The following is an 18945-nucleotide window of genomic DNA, read 5'->3' as shown; positions in this document are numbered from 1 at the left end:
GGGCATCCGGTCAAGGGCCTGGGACTGTGAGGGAGCTCTCTCCTGTCCTGGGCTAGTTCCACTTGCTCCTGCCCTTCGAACATCATACCCGAATTCCACCAATCCCAGAAACCAGCTGGGTAGCTACTGAACCTACTACCAGCTGGCTGTACTGAACCTGAGGAGGGGTGTCTGTCTGAGTCAGGAAGGGGTTGGTTTTGCCTGCTGGTAGGTGGTGGAAATGAAGCTGATAAAGGCCAAGTCATCCAGTCTAGGATCTATGAAGAGCCAAGATGTAGTGACATGTTTTTTAGAGTCCTACCCATTCCCACTCCCACCACACAGTTGGCTCCCCTCCCTGGCAGAGCCTTCTGGTGGGCACGGTGGGTCTGTACTCTGCCAGGCTGGCGCAGCTGGAGGCTGGGGTCCCTAGATCACCCCATGGGGACTGAGCATGGGTGGGGGGGGCACAGCTCCAGGGCCTGATTCACGTCCCCTCCCCTGGCTTCACCCTCTGAAGATAGCACCAAGGAGATTGTCCAGATCCACAGCTGGAATTTGGCCTCTGGTCAGGTTCTGTCACATACCTCCACTGGCTGCTGTCCCCTCCAGGCCTTTGGCTTCTTGAGATGGTTGCTAAACTGAGATATCTGCTCCCTGGCGCCTGAGCCTCGTCTAACCCCTGCTCTGATTCCCCAGCTGTCACTAGTTCACTGGGTTTCCTGCCTTCAGGTTTATGTGTGCTCCTTTGCACTAGCCCCACCCCAAAACACTTTCAGTGCCCCCCGTTTCCACACGATTTTCCTCTCGCTTATCCTCCAGCTGTATTTTACATTCCCCCTCCCCCACTTTCCCTTTCATCCTCCTCCTGTCCACTCACACACTCTACTGATGTTGTACAAGTCATGTGCATCAACACTAAACCGAAGACTTGGTGCTGCCAGGCACTAAAATCTGTGTTCTGGGTGGCTGGCTTCAGAGCCAAGACACAGAGTGGGTGACAGGCACCCAGCAGTGGGTGGGGGAATGGAAAAGCCAGCAAGGCTGGAGCGAAGGCCTTTGATATTGGAGGCTCCCATTGGAAAGAAGTAGCCAGGACAGTGGGTTGCAAGGAGCCAGGGAGAGAATTCATTGGTCTATCCCACTGGGGATTGGGGTCCAAGGTGATGGCCTCATCTGGTTGCCAGTAAAAGTAGCACACTTAGCTTTTATGTTTCTGGTGGGTTTGCCTTCTTTGGGACCATGGAGAGCAGAAGTGATATGTTTGGTGTGGTTGAAGGGCATCTTCTGACCTTGCAGATCTTGGAGGTATTTTGTTCCCTCCTAGCTTCCCTCCTGCATACTCCTCCTTTCCCCCCTTCATTTCCTCATTCAAAAAAAAAAAAAAAAAAAGCATTAGGCTCTGAGATTATGGCTCCCAGGACTTTGGGGGAAGCCAGTGGAGGAGAGGGAGATCTGCGTCCCAGAAACCTAGCTGTCCTCAGAGAAAGCCAAAGGCAATGAGGGAAATGCTGGCCAAGTAAACTTCTCTTTGTGTGCGTGTTCTCTCTTTTCAAGTTTGCTTCAGTGTGAATGTCCCTCTTTAAGGTAAGGCCTCCCGAGTGGGGAGTCTCTCCAGGTAGGTGAGCCCTCAGGCCTGGTGACATGGAGGCCCCTTTCAACCTCATGGTCCGTATTCATCCAGCCATCACACTGCATGGCGGGACGCCCAGGGAGGCCTTTCCTGCATGCTCCTGCATGACTGGGCTGTGCTGGGAGGAAACGGGGAAGTGGGCTTGAGACCCTCACACCCTCACCAACTTCGTGGCCTGAGGAGGAGCCCTGCTGAACAGGCAGCCCATCCCCTAAAGTCAGCCCCCTTGCCCAGGGACCACCTGATGGCGTGGACCACAAAGACAGAGCCCAGGGGATCCTTGCAGGCTGTCCCCATCTTTCACCTGGCAGAGCAGAAGCAGGACCCAGACAACTCCTGAGCCCATCAGTTACGACAGCCCCCCGACTGCTCATGCTGTAGTGAGAGCCTTTATTTTTTTATTTTTTCAATATATTTTTATTGATTTCAGAGAGGAAGGTAGAGGGAGAAGTAGAAATATCAATGATGAGAGAGAATCATTGATAGCCCCCACCAGGGATTGAGCCCGCAACCCAGGCATGTGCCCTGACCAGGAATCAAACCATGACCTCCTGGTTCATAGGCCAACGCTCAGCCACTGAGCCACGCCAGCCAGACATAGTGAGAGCCTTTAGCATCCAAGAGGCTGCAAGGTCCCTCAAAGAGCTAGGACTCTGATGCAGGGCTGGAAGGCACAGGAAAAGTCCAGGAACCTGTTTGTGGTAGTTGGCCCAGTGGTGGCTTGGTACAGTGAGCATGGTACTGGCTTTGACCTCAGAGAGACTGGGTTTGAGTAAAATGGCTATCACAGGAGAGCCATGTGAACCTGAACATTCACTTCAACCCCAGACTTCTGGCCTCCCTGAGCCCCCCGACCTCCTTACCTACGAAATGGGAATGAGAATACCCGCTCACAGAATCATGAACAAGCCCAAGATACTTTGTTCACTGTAGATTCTCAGTACATTTCAGTTCCTCTCTCTCCATTCACCACCCTACACCCAGCCTGTTAAAGATCCTCTTCCTTTCATCCTGAGACTCCCAGAATTAACACTTCAGGAATGCAGGAGGCAGTATGAGGTTTGGAGGCTGTAGAATCAGATGCAACCAGGTTCCAGTTTGTAGGCTGTTGGGAACGTCATCTCTCTGAGCCTCAGTGTGCCAACCCATAGACTGGGAATAGTAATATCTACCACACTGGGTTGCTGTGAAGAGTAAAAAGCTGAATTGTGTGAACTGATTAGACAGTCCTTGGTATACAGTGAGCACCGGCATGGTGTGAGGCTGATAGCGATGGAGAGAATGGAGGTCTAGGCAGAGGGAGGCTGCATGGAGCAATACCCCTGTTCCAAACGGGTGGAGGGGCCAGGAGTTCAGATGAGTGAGGACACCATGCTGTAACATAAATACTTGAGGAATTCTAGGTAATAGGGTAAATCCAGGACTTGACTTTGGGAGGGGAGTCTTGAGGTTTGGAAGAGGACAGAGGGGAACAGATGGCATGAAGAAGCCGCCTCCCCAGACAGGCTGGGAGGCAGGGCCTCTGTGTGTCAGGACCTCTTCCCAACTGCAGTCTTGGAGAAGATCCTCACCAGGTAGGGCCACTTGACAGTACCCTCCTGCCCATCTCTGCAGAGAAGTCTAAAGGGTGGCCTGACAGCCAGGAGTGGAGGGGCAGTAGTAACATGCATCAAAGTAAAGCAGAAAGAGCATTAAACCTTCCCCATGGAGGGGCTTGGTCCTCTAGCCCTGAAGCCAGAATTTGCTCTTCCAAGGTTGCAGGCACCAAGGGACCTTCTACAAGCTGATCAGGTTCCCCCTGCCCACCCCAACCTCCAAGTCCAGGACCTTGATTCTCCAGGGCACTTCGGTCATGGAGAAAAGAAGCACTTGGAAACCCAGTTTTGCACAGGGGTGGGGTGGGGGGAGTGATTAGTACCCTGTTTACTCTCCATTGTGTGTGCTGGGGTAGCAGATGGTAATAATTGGAGATTTGGCCTAAACTTGACACTCGTGTTATTTTTGAATTCTGGGATTTTACAAACACACAATAGATTTGTGAAGGTTCATTAAGGTTCCACATCAACCTCAGTCTCTTCAAAGTGAGAAGACCTGGCCCACGAGCCTGCAGCCACTGAGCCTCCCATCTTATTCTGGCTCCTCCTTGCTGGGACCTACTTTAATCGCAAAGTGGTTTCCTCGGAGCACAGAGCTTGGATGTCAATGGCCTATATCAGGTGAGCCCAGCTGGAGGAGGGGAGAGAATGGCTAGGACAGTGAAATATGTTTCTTGCCTTAAGTAGAGAGATGGGAAGATAAGCTAGAGTAGGGTTTATCAACTGAGATGACTTACAAAATAAACCAGGCCTTGACTTTGGGCATCAGTCCCCCTCCCCACAGCTGCTGGAGCTGCTGGCCTCTCAACGAGTGTTGAAAAGTAGGAAGTCTTCCTGCAGAGGCGTTGCAGGTCTAGGCTACATGTTCCCAGGTCCCTGGGATATGGGTGTTCCCCCTGATGCTTCAGAGTATAGCCACCCCAAAGATGGGATTCCAGGATTTAGCCCCAGCTGTGCCACAAGCAGTGAGTGAAGAGGAAAATGCTGGGCAGCGCTGGGTACTGGTCCCTGCTATTGGTATCTATGAGACTCTGAGCAAGTCACTGAGTTTCTCTGTTCTCTTCCTATAAAATGGGACCTTACACAATCCTGAAGACTTGTTCCAGCCATAGCCACTGAATTTCAACATGCTGGAGGACAGGGATTTGAGGGTTTTTAAAGTCAATGTTACTGTAATAAAATGTGCATAGAATAAAACTTACTCATTTCAAGTGTACATTTCGATGCGTTTTAACAAACTGATGTACCCACGTAACCCTGAGCACAATGAATAAATAGGACGCCTCCAGCGTCCAAACAGTTCCCAAGCGCCGCAGGTAGATCTCTTCTAGATTTCACGTATATGGAGCCGTGTAGTGTGCTCTCTTTTGTGTCTGGCTTCTTTCATTCAGCATCATGTGTTTGTAATTTGAGAACTGTATTTTTAACTTTTTCTTATGGAAAATTTCAAATATGTACCAAAGTAGAGAGAAAAGTAGAGAGAATCCCCATGTGTCCATCACTCACATCAATTAGCAAGATCTGCTTACTCTGTTAGGGGAGGGCTTTTTCTTTTTTAAAAAATTATATTTTTATTGATTTCAGAGAGTAAGGGAAAGGGAGAGAGAGACCAAAACATCAATGATAAGAAAAAATCATTGATTGGCTGCTCCTGCATGCCCTACACTAGGGATTGAGCCCATGACCCAGGCATATGCCCTGACCGGGAATCGAACTGTAACCTCCTAGTTCACGGGTCAACGCTCAACCGCTGAGCCATGCTGGTCGGGCAGGAGGGCTTTTTACCTGTTAGTTTCACAGCTGCATCCTCGGCAGTGGCTCCTGGCACACAGTAGGAATTTACTCTATGTGTGTGGAGTGAATGGTGTAGATCTACAGTGTTTTTTCAGAGAATGTTTCTCTCTTAGCTCCATCTCTAAATTCTCTCCTCATTTTTTCTGGCCCAAGACTGATTCCAGGTTATGCCTGGGAATTTGAGGGCAACAAGATCCTGCATTAGGAAACCTGAAATCATTTAATGGTAAAAGGAGGTGGGTGACCTCATCTTGACTTGAGAGTGTTTACAGTGTTTACAGTTCCTGTTTCAAAGGCAGCAAGCAGAGCAATAATGAACCCTGGGCCAAAAGAACTGATCTCTATCTAGAATGTTTTCATAAATAAGGAGGGAAAAGATTAGTAAGGGGAGGAGCAGGGCTTTGCCAGGGCCAGATTGCAGTTTTTCCTTTGGTTCCCAACAGTTATCCCTGGAAAGCTAAAGCCAACAGTAATAACACTGCTTTGAAAAGTAGCTCATAAATGAGCAAGGGCCCATGGTTAGAGGCAGAGCTGGGCCAGGTCTGCCACTGTGTGCCTACCACGTTCAGCGGGAGACATGGGTCCTGCCGTGGCACGTCTGCTGTGTGGGGTCCCCTCGCTGCGAGCCTGACTCAGGAGCTCAGGCCTCAGGCAGCCTGCGGCAGACAGGGCATGGTCTCCTCCCGAGGCTTTTTATTCCTGGATATCCACACTGTGTTTTCCACATTTTTTCAGTTCTAGGCACCACTACTGAGTGCCCCTTTATCCCGCTTCAGGGTCTACCCAACAGTGGGTTGTAAAATCAATTTAGTGTGCCAGGTGCAGACAAACTTTTAATGAAGGATAGGATGGGATGGGATGGGAAGGGAAGGGAAGGGAAGGGAAGGGAAGGGAAGGGAAGGGAAGGGAAGGGAAGGGAAGGGAAGGGAAGGGATAAAATATTAAACTAGAACATAGAATGCATCTAAGTGTAGAGCTTACTGAATCTTTTCTTAGGGTGTTACAATGAGGGCTGTGCACGAGGTCATATATAAAATGCATTTTTAACTGTTGCTGATAATGAAAACTTTTGAAGGGCAATGCCTCTCTTCACCCTGATGTCTAAGAAATGACCCCAAAAGGTGTCGTGGGAATGGCGGCCTCGTGCATGGTGAGGGGCACAGGGCAGAACGCAGTTGTTTGTTTCTTTCTTTGTAACACGGCAACAACACTCCTGGCAGAGCCACTCAGCGCTTTGCACACATGAACGCATTGACGCCTCTCGGCAGGAGGCAGGCCGCCACACGCCAGGGACAAGGGCCTGGGGGTCAGAACAAGCTGAATTCATTCCTGGCTCTTTCCTTGGGCTGGCGTGCGTGCACCTTGGGCAAGCCGGTTCCTAATCTTAACGGTGGGGGTTGTGGCCTCCATTCGGGCTGTGTGTGAGGTTCAATGAGTCAGGCAGGTAAAGCACTTAGGAAAAGTGAGCTTTATTCTACTTTGCACATGAAGACGCTGAAGCTGTGCCAAGCACTGTGCTGGTACTAGAAATACAAAGCAGCCAGCCACACAGACCTAGCTTCCAGCCTAGTGGCCAAAACAGCAGTGATGGAGTAAGTCAGTACCTAGTCACACTGACGAGGAGGCCAGGAAAGAGAGGCATGGGGCAATCCAGCTGCAGGAGAGGGATCAGCCTGGGTTGTGGGCGGTCCCCCTCGCCCCCCCACTCCCCGGGAAGGGGCATTCCTTTCCCACATAGCAGTGTGAGACCCTTCTCTTGAGTGGTCTCAGGGATAGTTTCCGAGCTCCTTTGCTGCATTTGAGAGGGAAATGGACCCTCCTCTGCTCTCGTTTCTGGTCTTGGAGGGTGGGGAGCTCACCCGTGTGAGAAAAACAATTGCCCTCTGCCTCCTCTAGGGACTCAACAGCATCCATGTAATTAACTGGGAGCTTCCCAGGCCGGGCTGTGACCTGGGCATCGCCAGTAATGGGAGATGCAGCTGGTGGGACTCACCCTGAGATGCCACTGTCTCGCCGGGGAGCCCAGATTCATGGGGCCCTTAGAGGCTTGGTGGCTCTTCACCTCTGCATGCCAGCAGCCAAGGCCACCAAGCCACCATGGCTCTCTTCTTTGGACCAGGGATTGGCCGGAAACCAAGTGGCTTCCCATTTTTAAATGCCATGAAATGAATCATTTGTGCTTAAAGAGCAAAGGGGTCTTGATTTTCTGCTCCCCTCAAAGGTGGACGCAACTTTTCCAAATAGAGTAGAGGTCACAAACTGGAGAATTATGCAACCCATTCATTTAAAAATTAGGAGATCTGACATGAGTCTTTGATATCATCCTCCTGAACAAAATGAATCTCTCCTAACATGAGGAACAAGGTAATTTTCCTCCTAACATGAGTCTTTGCTATCATTCTCCCGAATAAGATGGAAAACGTGACCATAGCTGGTTGACTCGCAGTGGATTTAACCACACTCCCAAAGTGTGCTGGCGGGGCTGGATGTGAGCTTTGTCAGAGTGCTGTTTATAGAGGGCAAGACAAAGGGTTCTGAGCCTGACCCCGTCTTACATACTATTTTTATGAGCATCTTGATAGAGAGATGGGAGTCATGCCAATCAAATTTTAGGGTGACCAAAAGCTGAAGGATATAAAGATAGGATGGAAGAATTAAAATGACATTTTCATAGTACTTTAGAGTTCAAGCGAGCTTTACTTAGAGACTCTCTTATAACCCTCGGCAATATAGGTATATTTATTATCCCCATTTTTTGCTAAATAAATTGAGATTCAGAGAGGGAAATTATAGACTCATTATTTATGGTGATCTTGACAGGCTAGAAATAAATACCAAAATAAGAAGAAATCAAGGCTAAACATAAAGGATCACATTTAGATTAGAAAAGTCAGTTTTTAGGAAATTGTGGGTATGTATTCGTTTCCTAAGGCTACCACAATACAGTACCACACACTGGGGAGATTAGAATAATAGAAATGTAGTGTCTCACTTCTGGAGGCTAGGTGTCAGCGGGGCCATGCACCCTCTAAACCCACAGGGGAAGAGTCTCTTCTATCCCCATTCAGCTCCTGTTAGCCCACATGTTCCTTGGCTTGTGGCAGTGCCACTTTGTCCATGGCTCTTCACATGACTTCCCCTCTGAGCATATTTATCTCTGTGTCCAGATGTCCCCTGCTTACAAGATCACCAATCATACTGGATTAGGGCCCACACTAATGACTTCCTCTTAATTTGAGTACATCCGTAAAGACCTTAATTCCAAATCAGGTCCCATTCTGAGGTACTGGGAGTTAGGATTTCAACATATCTATTTGGGGAACACAAGTCAACCTATAACAGGGTTCCATTGGATTGGTACAACTGTGATTTATCACAGCTACTTAAGAAATGATAAAACCTTGATAACTATCTTAGACATCAGTTTAATTTGAGGCTTTCCACCAGGTAGAGGGTCATGCCATTGAACATGGCAATGCTCATACCAGAGTTGAGAATGGATCAGCTTTGGCCACCACATTCTAGGAAGGAGGTGGATAAAGGACAGTAGGGAACCACAGAGCACATGGACAAGACAGGTGCTGTGACAGGTTCTGTGGACAGCCCAGGGCCACATGAGTTCTCTGTACCTTTTGCTCTGTTTTCTATAAAAGAAGTCCAAAAGTATGGCCAGTTCTTGGTTAACAAAATTAAAAGGGAGCGGGGGATGGAGGACTATGTTTAGAGAAATTCCTAGGTAAATGGTAGTTAACTTGAAATTCTTTTCCAACCCAGCATTCCAGCCAGGCAAGACACTATGGAGCCAAGCTGCAGTTAACTGATGTTGCGAAAGCATTCTCGTTGTTGAAATTCTTGCCTTTTCTTTTAGAATATTGTAAAAAGGAAAATGGAGCTCAGATAAGACTATTGACATTTCAGAGCTAGGGGGAATTTTGGGTTTGACTGTTACAGTAAATGAAATTATTTTGAGCAAATGGATATCAGGTGTCTGCTGTGTGTCCTGCTTTGCACTAGGTACCTGGAGGGATATGAGAGAATATTAGGACACACGTAGACTATTAGAGGAAGGGACCAAATGTGGGATCCAGGAGGTACTATGGGGACCGGGAAGAGGGTGAGATGAGGTGAGGCTGGTGTCAGGGGGACTTGAGGAGTTGGAACAGGACATGGGACCTCGAGGAAAGCTGGCATTTTGGAGACCAGTGCAGGTCACAGTCATGGGCAGGACACCCCAGTCATTCTACCTAGGTTCTTGCTGTCGTTCCAGGCAGAGGTGAAGAGGTGGGCAGGGACAGCAAGGCAGCCACATGAAACCAGTCCCGTGCCCCAGCCTCTAGGGCTTTAAAACAGAACTATCTGTTGCTGCTCTCTCCTGACGATCGAATGCCCTAGTTCTCTAGGGCTTTATAACAGAACTATCTGTTGCTGCTCTCTCCTGACGATCGAATGGAGACAGAAGCAGGCATCACTGGCTCCTCTGAGGGCTTATGTTTGTGACCTCAGTACAGTAAGGGACAGGAGAGACTTTCATTGGCCATAGAGGAAGCAAGCATGCCTATCCATGTCTGTGCCGGGCTCCAAACCCTAGCACACCTGGCTGAGACCCAGGGGTCAGGGGCCTCAGATTGATTTGTAAGATGAGCTCAGTGGCTTTACTTCTGAGATGCCATTTCTCAGAAGGCTCTGGAGTGACGTCAGCTCAGTGACGAGGGAATGGGGCAGGAGGCAAGGAGGGGAGAGGATGTTCCAGGCAGAGGACCAGCTGTGCAAAGGCTTGGAGGCAGAGCAAGCCAGCGAGTCCAGAGAACTTCATGGGAAATGAAGCTGGGCAGATAGGCAGGGATGAGATCCTGAAGGGCACTAGAAGTGTGTGTGTGTGTAAGAACCTGGGCTTTCCCCAAGAGCAGCGAAGTGCTGATAGAAGAACCTCAGCCACTGGAGGAAGCACTGGAATATTTGGATTTGGAGGCATACAGAAAAATGTAAGACTTAGTCCCTGCCCCCAGCAGGGCATGGCGCTGATGGGCAGAGCATATGGACTGTGCTGGGTAACAGCCATGCTGCACATGGTGCCTGCCCATGGCACACAAGTTCTAAGACTCAGAGGCAGAGTAGAAACTCACATTTATTGGGTGCCCGTTAGTATCAAGGGCACGGAGGCACCTAACATTTGGCATCTCAAGGCACCTGTTACCACCTGCATTCTACAGATGAAAAGATCAAGGCTCAAAGAGTGACCTCACACAGTGTCACATAAGCAGAAAGGGACAGTGCAGGGACGAGAAGTCATCAGGTGCTCTTTCTCCTCCTCTATGCAGCCTCTCCTCGGTGTGGGCCAAGGGCTGGGGGATGGCTTCATGGGAAGATATGGTCTGAAGAGTTAGAAGGTTGTTCCACGTGCCCCAGTGTCACCCTTCAGGCTGTGCAGTGTGGGCTGAGTCTGGCTTAGACATTAGGGAGGTGTCTGGGATGACCAGGGGCTAGGGGACCAGGGAGTTTTCCCATTGGAATCTTGGAGTCCAGTTTTGTGCCTGTGAGGGAGGCAGCAGCTTCCCAAAGAATAAAATCAGTGAGTGGAGGATATAATCCCCAGTTCACTCAAATTTGAAGATGCTCATTGCTGCATACATGCTATGAATAGGCAGTGGTGTTTCCCAGAGATAATTGCTTTGGAAAACTTCCCAAGTCTCTAAGGTTAATAATCAGGAATGGCACATCGTATGGATGCTGGCTATTTGAATTGGAAATAAATACCAAAATAAGAAGAAATCAAGGAGGAGATGTCCAAGGAAAACAGGGTCTGGGCCAGGTTGCATAAGGGGGTGGATGAGCCAAGTATGTTTTCCTGTAGAGCTCTTAAGGAATGGCACCCTCGCTCAGATGCCACAGATGATTCTGAACCCTGGAAAGTCCAGAGCTGAGCGAGAGGGCTCCCCAAGGGAGCCTGCCATGGGGCTAGAGGTCCTCTGAGAAGGGCATTCCTGGCTGTGTTGGCTGAGCCTGATTCCCGGTACATTATCAGCAAGTTGTGAAATTCAGATATCGTATGGAATCTAGGTCTGTCACATGCTTAGCTGACCTCAGGAAACAAAACCCGTTTCCATGACTAATAGACACCCATGACTGAAAGGTGAAGCACAAACAAGTAGATAAACAGGGAGAGCTGACGCCAAGCCCTTGCAGATTCCCCAGGTGCTCTCCCTTGTCAGTGGCCAGTGAGAGTGAGCTGGCACAGAGGGGGTCCTGCCCTGAAAGGACAGGAGACCTGGGCGTGGCCCATCCTTGGTGATGTTACATTGCGTGTTCCTCCTGCCCCATCTCTTGGCCTCTCTTGTTCACCCAACTCCTGCCCCTCCTACCTGCCGGTTTCCTTTGCTCTCCTGCCCCTAATAGGGATGCCCATGGCTGCCTTCTGGGATGATCCTCAGTACTTCCCAAGTCACCAGCACCTTCTCCCCCTCCCACGCCTCCTTCTGGACTCATTTCATCCCAAATCGCAGGCCCATAGTCTGTAACCCCTCCTCACTCAAAGTGCACCCATCCCTCCTTCCATAGAGACCTTCGGGAGAGGCATCACCACACCTTCGCCTGAGGTACCGGCCCTCCCAAGTCCCATGCGAGTCACTGTGGGAGATGGGCTTCTTTTCCCCTCTAAGTCCATCTCCTCTCAGGGCCCCCTTTTTCCTCTTGCTCTGTACACACTAGAGATTGAAACAGATAGTCCTCGTGCCTGGGGCCAGCCCTCCTGTATAGGTGACTAAGCCACTAGACTTTCCCATTTCAAGGACAACATATGCTTCCTTCAGCTTCAGGTCCTGTTCCCACCACTCGGGTTCTCTCTATCTCCCTCTGTCACCCCTCCAAGGTCTCTGACACCTACCTACAGTGCAGCTCAAGCCCAGGGAGAAGATGCCAAGCCGCCCTGATGGGTTCTGGAAGATTATCTCATCCCTGCTCCATGCTGCCCATCTGATTCTGATTTCAGTCCTGGACAATTTGCACACAGTCTCCCCTGCTGAGCTCGCCCGGTCCACATTACGCACACTCTCCTCAACCCACAGCTCGGTGCCACCAGGCTGGCCTGCTGGCGAGCCTTCCTGGCTTTATTGCAGTCTAGCGGCTTAACCTAAATATCTCCTGATAGAATCTGACCCTGGCCATGGCTTCCCACTTTTCCAGTCAGTCCACACCATGGAGGCATCACGCTGGGACCTGGACTTGAGCCTGGCTGTGCTCTTTAGTTGGCTGACTCTGGCAAGTCACCTCTGTGAACTACGGTTTCCTCATCTGTGCAATCAGGATAATAATACCCCGTTCCAAGGATCAAATGAGCAAATAAACGTGAAGGTGCTTTGTAAACTGTAAAGCAGCATCCCAAGCCAGGTTCTGCGGAACTCTGCTTCAGGAGAAAATCTATGTCGAGTTTGAGGAGGGCTGACCTGAGCAACATGAACTGGGTTCCTGGCTCTAGGATGTCTCAGAGCCTTTAATTTGCCAACGTGCATAGCAAATGCAGGCAAGGCACAGGGTACACAATAAAGCTTTTATCTCAAAACCACTTTTTTCATAGACTACTTATTCACATGTTTTAGGTTACTATTTTCTACAGATCAAAGCATCTATTAATATTATGCCTCCTACAAAAAATAATGCTAATCTTTCCACAAGATTGATTCCATCATCCAGGTCGCTGGTCCTGGGTAACACCAGTTAGTCTGTGTCTGAAAAGGTATTACTGGCACCCTTCCATCTTCTCAGCTTTGCGCTGTGGACTGTGCGGGACAGGGGCCTGGTATGGAAGGCTCCACAGTCAGACTCCACTCTGGCCTCCCGCCATCCTCACGCTGGACTCCGCCCCAGGCAGCGTGGGGAACCCATTGTCCTGTGTACACATCTTTCCTGTTCCTGCCCCCTGCTTTCATCCCATCTTTCTTCCTGACAAGGTGCCTTTCTCCCATCTCTACCAACAGGATTGTAACTCAGTCTTCAAGTCTCAGCCAAGCCCTCACTTCTTCATGCAAGTTTGTCTAACCAATGCAGACTGTCCCGGCAGGAAGACTGGCTCCCAATGCAACTGGAAGCCCCTAGAGGCAGAGAGCATTAGATACACTTCCTGTTTTCTACCCCAACCAGGATTTGTGTGATTGTCCTAAGCCCTACTTAGGGAGCTTGAACCTCCAATGGGGGTGGGGGGGAGGCGCGGAGGAGGGAGGGTCCTGAGCTGGGTGGGTTTATTTGCACCATCAGTTATCGTTTATCGCTGGGAACCCAAGGTTGAGTAAGATAAGGCCCCTGCCTTTAAGAAGCTCTTGTTCGAGACAAAAGCATAAACAATTCATTGCGAGCTAGAGTGCTGAGTGTAATAATAGAAATAATATGAGAGCACAAAATAAGGTTCATGGTGAGAGCAGGTTGGGACCAAGGCAGGATTCCCAGAAGACATTCCCACCCCTATCCATTTGCCTGTCATAGGGAGGATGTCATATGGAGCAGACATGGCATGGGGTTCTACCTATAGGGGAGAAAGAGCACTGGAAGCTTTGTGGGAGGGGATTTGAGTTTGTTACCATGGTTACAGAGAAGGAGATCTCAATGAAGCCAGAGGGTTAGGCCAGGCGTTGGAAGGGGGAGTGTGAGATGGAAGCAATGCATCCCACTCTCCCAAACACACGCACGCACACACATGCACACATACAGTCTGTGGGAATCCCACTTCCCTGCTTTTCCATCATACCCTCTCACTCCTTCTTCCTTCTCACCTGGACTCATTTTTTCCTTTCCAAGTCCTCTGTTACCTTCTGGTCCTGGGGCCATCCATCATGACCTCATTGGAACAGCTCTGTGTCTGCTCTCAGTAGCTAGTGGCCTGCTTTGGCGAGAGGCTGGTCAGCGCGATGCCCACTCCCTGTGGGGGGCCCTGGGGAGGAAGGTCAGCCTGGAGTCAGTGCTTTCTCTTTTCTTCTCACAGAAAACCAAAAGAGATGTCAATAACTTTGACCAAGACTTCACCCGGGAAGAGCCAGTACTCACGCTTGTGGATGAAGCAATTGTGAAGCAGATCAACCAGGAGGAATTCAAAGGCTTCTCCTACTTTGGTGAAGACCTAATGCCCTGAGCATTCCCCCCAGGTGGAGTTTGGTGATGCTGCAAGAAGGGGTGCCGTGAAGATGGCTGTTTTCCAGAGGCTCAGAAGGTCTTGAACTACTTCTCCCCGGAGCCCCGATCCCTGTCCACTCTATTTATTGCATTCCCTTAGCCCAGGCCAGCTTCTGCCTCCTCCTGCCTGGTGACCAGCAGGCACTCTTGGCTCTCGGCACACCAGGAAAGCAGCACCATGTTGGGCCGACTGTTAAGTGGACATGTCGCTGTGTTTGGTCTGTTGGGGAGCCTGTTTCCACTTCTCAGGGGCTCCTGGCAGTGAAGCGACTTCAGTTCTTTCACTGCAAAGGAAAATGTAAAAGGCAAGCAAGAAGACTCGGGCTCTGCCATTGGACATAGAATTCCAACAACTCCTGCTTCTCATCCCCCCAGTCACCCCGCCTGCCATCCTCTGCCCTTCTGTCTGGGGGAAGAGACTGCTTCTTCAGCCAGAGGGGGGCACCCTGAGGTGTGCCTACGAAGGAGAGAGACTGGCAGATGCGCAGGTTGGCTGCCTGTGTTGGTTTGTCTGGAATGGCTAATTCTTGCTTGCTTTGGTGTTGGCTTGGGGGAAGACCAAAGTTGTGGAAACATCTATCTTGTGGAAGAAATCACTCTTTTTGAAAAAGAAAATTTGATTTTGCACTCTCTTAACATTTGGAAAAGATATTCTCAAATTTGCTAATTGGCCAACAGATAAAGATTCCAGTGTTAATACAGGTTGATATTAAAGGGCTAATATGCAACGAGAAACCAGTCATCCAAGGTTTATACTCTTAATGCATTCGTGGCGCATGGGGGCTGTACGAATGGAGAGAAAAGGAAACAAGAGTGGTCCTCATTACTAACATTCTGCCTGAATACGAAGGCCACCGCCCTGATGGCCACGACCCTGGGGTTCTCGCCAAACTCAGCTCCCAAATTCTCTTTCCAGTTTCGTCCCTAAGTTCCCAGTATAAACTCTATTTATTTTCTGCAGCAGTGTGTTATTTTTGCGCACTTCTTCAAAATGGTAGTACTACTGTGTTGTGGTTTTTAAACATTAAACATGTAAAGTTGAATATGAAATATCTGCTTTTGGAACAAGCAGAATGAGTTTAAACATGGGTCATGCAGAGTGTGTCAAGAGATTGAAAAGCAACCGGCCTGGAAACTGACAATGTGGCCTGGCGGACTGGGAGGCTTGTTTCTGTGTGATGTGGAAAGGCAACTCATGTGGACACTATTTCATGGATGCGATGTTACCTCCTGTAGATATGCTAACAGTGTTACATTCTTTTATTCCCAAGGGTTCTCTGTGGCTTTGTGTATATGCTTCCCGGAGGTCATTTGATTATCTATTTTGCTGAACTGATTTAGCAGGGAATGGAATCCATTCCAACTGTTGCACGTGGATTTCCCAGCTGCCCCTAAATATATATACTTGTGAGTGGCAAAGTGGCACCCTTGAAGCTTTTGCCTTTTGTACATTTGAGATTTTTGTATATAGTGTTTGCTGCAAGGCCTGTGGAATTAATTCATTGAATTTAGAGGTATCAACTGCTGCATGTTCAGGCGTATTATAAAACTTTAGTCTATGAAAGAATAATTCTAATAATGTCCAGGTGCAATACTCTGTATGTGTATTGGTTCAAGTTACCGAGAGATAAGTTGTGTTTGTTTCTTAGTGGGGCGGGAGGGGGGTGGGGGGGAGAAGGGGAGGTCAGGGAGCTCCTGTGTATTGTTTATTTCATTTTGGTTTGTTTTAAAAGATGTAAACATATATTAAGCTATATTAAATCTCGCATATAGTTCTCCTGGGCTCTCTTCTGCCCTGCTAGAGATGGGGAAGAGAAAGGAATGTTTTTGGATGGTGGTGTCAAAGCCTGGACAGTGACCGGCTCGAGCCCATAGGGAGTTGCTGTCCATATTTGCACCTGGCTGGTCATAGCCTTTGTTACTAATGGTGACATTCAGTTCTCTTTTGTTTTTATTTTTTAAAAACTCAGGTGTAATTATTATCTGTTCTTATGATAATTTCAACTATGCTCTATCAGTTTGTGTGTTTGGCACACCAGTGAAGTGATGAAGAACAGTGGATTAATTTAATTTATCTTCGGTAACTTGACGTGCTGGGGAGAGACTATCTTTTGGAGTTGAGTACAAGCACAGAAACATCTTCATGGTGGCATCATCTCATTTTTTTAGGAAGACATGACAATACTGCCCATCATACTCATGCCTCACTACTGCTCTCTCTTTTTCCTCTGCTTCCCTTGCCATGCGGAACTTTGAACAACCAGGCAAGCTCCAACTGCAGTGACAAATGGCCTTGTCCAAGGGCGTGGTGGTGGTCCCATGTCAGCGGGGCTTGGACCCTTTCAACAGGACAACTGGCATTTTTGCTGGGAAGTCTAATAAGAATACATTCCACCCAGCAGCTCAAGGCAGTCAGTCAGTAGGTTGCCTGGCCCAGTGACAGCCCCCTGTCAGTACCCGAAGCTCCACGCTTGCTGGGATGCCTCCTCCTTGGGGCTGGAGCTGATCCAGCTCTCACACGGGCGAATTCAAATCCCTTGTAGTCTATAGGAAAAGGCTTGTGTGTTCCTTGAGTATTCATTGCTTCATTTTAGTTTTCACAAGCGTTTGGAAGCGGACACACTGTTGCATTTCTGCTGATTCTAATCTTTCCAGCTCTCTCTCTCTCCCTCTCTCTCCCTCTCTCTCTCTCTCTCTCTCTCTCTCTCTCTGAAAAGAAAAATGTAGTGTAAAAAAAAAAAAAAAAAAGCCAAAAACACATATGAAGGATAGCTGTCCGCCTGTGTTCTCTCATGATGGAAGTGAGAAACCTTGTGGAGTGGAAACATAACTTTTTCCTCCAAAGGTGAAAAAAAATCAATGCATTCTTGCTTTAAGGAAAAACAGAAGAAAGCTAAAAAAGAAATTACCTCTTTTTAAATTATGTGCAAAATAATTCTGGCTAAATAGAAAATGTATTCAATTTTAAGGATTTTCTTTTTTTTTTTTTTTTGTATTGTGATGCTTTATTTGTACATTTTTCCCCCTTTCTGGATGTAATTTTAATCTCTTGCCATTCATTAGTGTTATTTCATTGTAAACATTATTGTGCCAAATGTACTGTATTCAAAAGGATGTGAATGTGTATTGTTTCCGAACATAATAAATACAATGATGTTAAATCTTATTTCTCAGGCTCAGTGAACATTTTTGTCTCCTCAGGCAGTGGCAAGGTGGCACCAGTGGAAACCTAGACATAGTTTGCACTTTCCCCTTGTCCTTTGACGATGCACAAAGGAGGCCAATAACCTGATTTGCACTCTCCCCTTGCCCACCTCAGCCTCGCCTCTGCTCTGGGACTGCCGGCTAGAGGGATGAAGGGGCCTGAGTGGGCTGGAGGTGGCGCTGGGCTGCCTTGGAAGGAGCCGCTTGGGACACAGGCAAGCAAAGCAGGCAGCACCCTGTCTTCTCCAGAACCCATGCTGGACCTCCTTGCAACCGATGCGTAGTTGAGCCTCTTCAGGCCTCAGTCTCTGACGTACTACTCAGAACCTGGAGTCCAAGAAACTCCTCCCAGTCTGAGAGCCCCTTGCTGGCTGGACTGGGAGTGCAGGCTGGCCAGTCGGTTCAGAGAAGCTATTGCCACCTTCCCTCTCAGCCACCTGAGTTCCTCCTTCACTCTGGGACTCCCGCCTTCCCTCTCCACTCATGTTGTGCTGACTCTCCAAGGCTCCTCCTCCTCTTCTTTCTCCAGCACCGATTTTTCAAGAACATTTGCAACTCAAAGGCATACTTGAGTTCACCAGAAACTTCAAGAAACCAAAACTCCCTGTTCTGAAAGAGTGTGGGAATGATTGCAGTTTTACTATGTGTCATTCTCAGAGGACGGGATGTCCCAATTTGTCAGCCCACAAAGTCACTGCTTCATATGCCTGCCGATGGCTTTGGTACGTATATCATCCTGCAAGCGCTTTCCTCTCAGTCTTCCCCTCCCAGCAACGTTGGCCTGCCTCCCTCAAGACGTGAGCATGGACCTCAGACCCACCCCACGAAGACGGTTGTGTTTATCACATAGTTTCCTCTTTGATCAGGCAGCTGTTCCTAGGGAAGTGACCACCCCGGGAGAAGCAAGCTTCCCATCAGTGTGTCTGTCTTATCACAAATTTATATAAAAGTCAGGGGAAACAAATTAAAAGGAGCTGTTCTAGCAAGGCCAGAAGACGGCTCCGGGCATTTCACCGAGTGAAAAATGAGCGGTCTACACCTCTCTTTCCCAGTGGTCCAGAGACTGCTCCAAAGTCCTGGTGATGCGAGAACTCATCCTCCCAAATCCATGTGCTCCACCAATCACACCGAAGCTCTAAGAAAGGCCAATTGCTAATTAGCATCCCTGGTTTGGACTTTCTCCCCCGACCTCAACCATGTTCCAGGCACTGGCAGGTGTGTTCCAGGGAAGCCCTGGCCACTGGTCCCTGGCAAGGGTAGATGCTGCCTAAGGGTGAGATCAGGCCAGCCTCAGTCTTCAACCCGCCAGGTCAACAATTACCAGGCTCTGCCCACTGGAGCTGGCAGCTCCATTGGCTGCTTAGAGAGGCTCTGCAAAGGCCCCCTCCTGGGCAACATCAAGGAATCCCATCCATGCTTCCTTCGTGAGGTTGTTAATCATTTCACATTTATTATCTTCCTTGTTCTAGACTAAGCACTTCACGTAGGTCATTTTTTAAACCTCACAAAAATCACATGAAGTAGATAGAATCCCATTTTATAGGTGAGGAAATGGAGGTTCAGAAATTATAGAATGTATTTAGT

At 48.8% G+C, this 18945-nt stretch overlaps 1 protein-coding gene across 4 annotated transcripts in view; it reads left to right on the top strand.

The window, feature by feature from the left end:
* PRKCE (protein kinase C epsilon) overlaps positions 1 to 17323 on the top strand; it is a 465420-nt gene extending 448097 nt beyond the window's left edge. For 3 of the 4 annotated variants that reach the window (XM_080685092.1, XM_080685093.1, XM_080685091.1), the window contains one exon: positions 13970 to 17323. In XM_080685092.1, the coding sequence (XP_080541218.1) occupies positions 13970 to 14116 (147 nt within the window). In that variant the 3' untranslated portion in view covers positions 14117 to 17323. Of the gene's footprint in view, positions 1 to 1536; positions 1567 to 13969 lie in introns of all 4 variants that reach the window. The other variant, XM_080685094.1, reaches the window with a different exon arrangement.
* The last annotated feature ends 1622 nt before the right edge of the window (positions 17324 to 18945 follow it).

Source organism: Plecotus auritus (genome assembly GCF_963455305.1).
Source record: "Plecotus auritus genome assembly, chromosome: 8".
Lineage (NCBI taxonomy): Eukaryota > Metazoa > Chordata > Mammalia > Chiroptera > Vespertilionidae > Plecotus > Plecotus auritus.
Note: the sequence above shows the minus strand (reverse complement) of the source record. Positions and strands in the feature narration are given on the sequence as shown.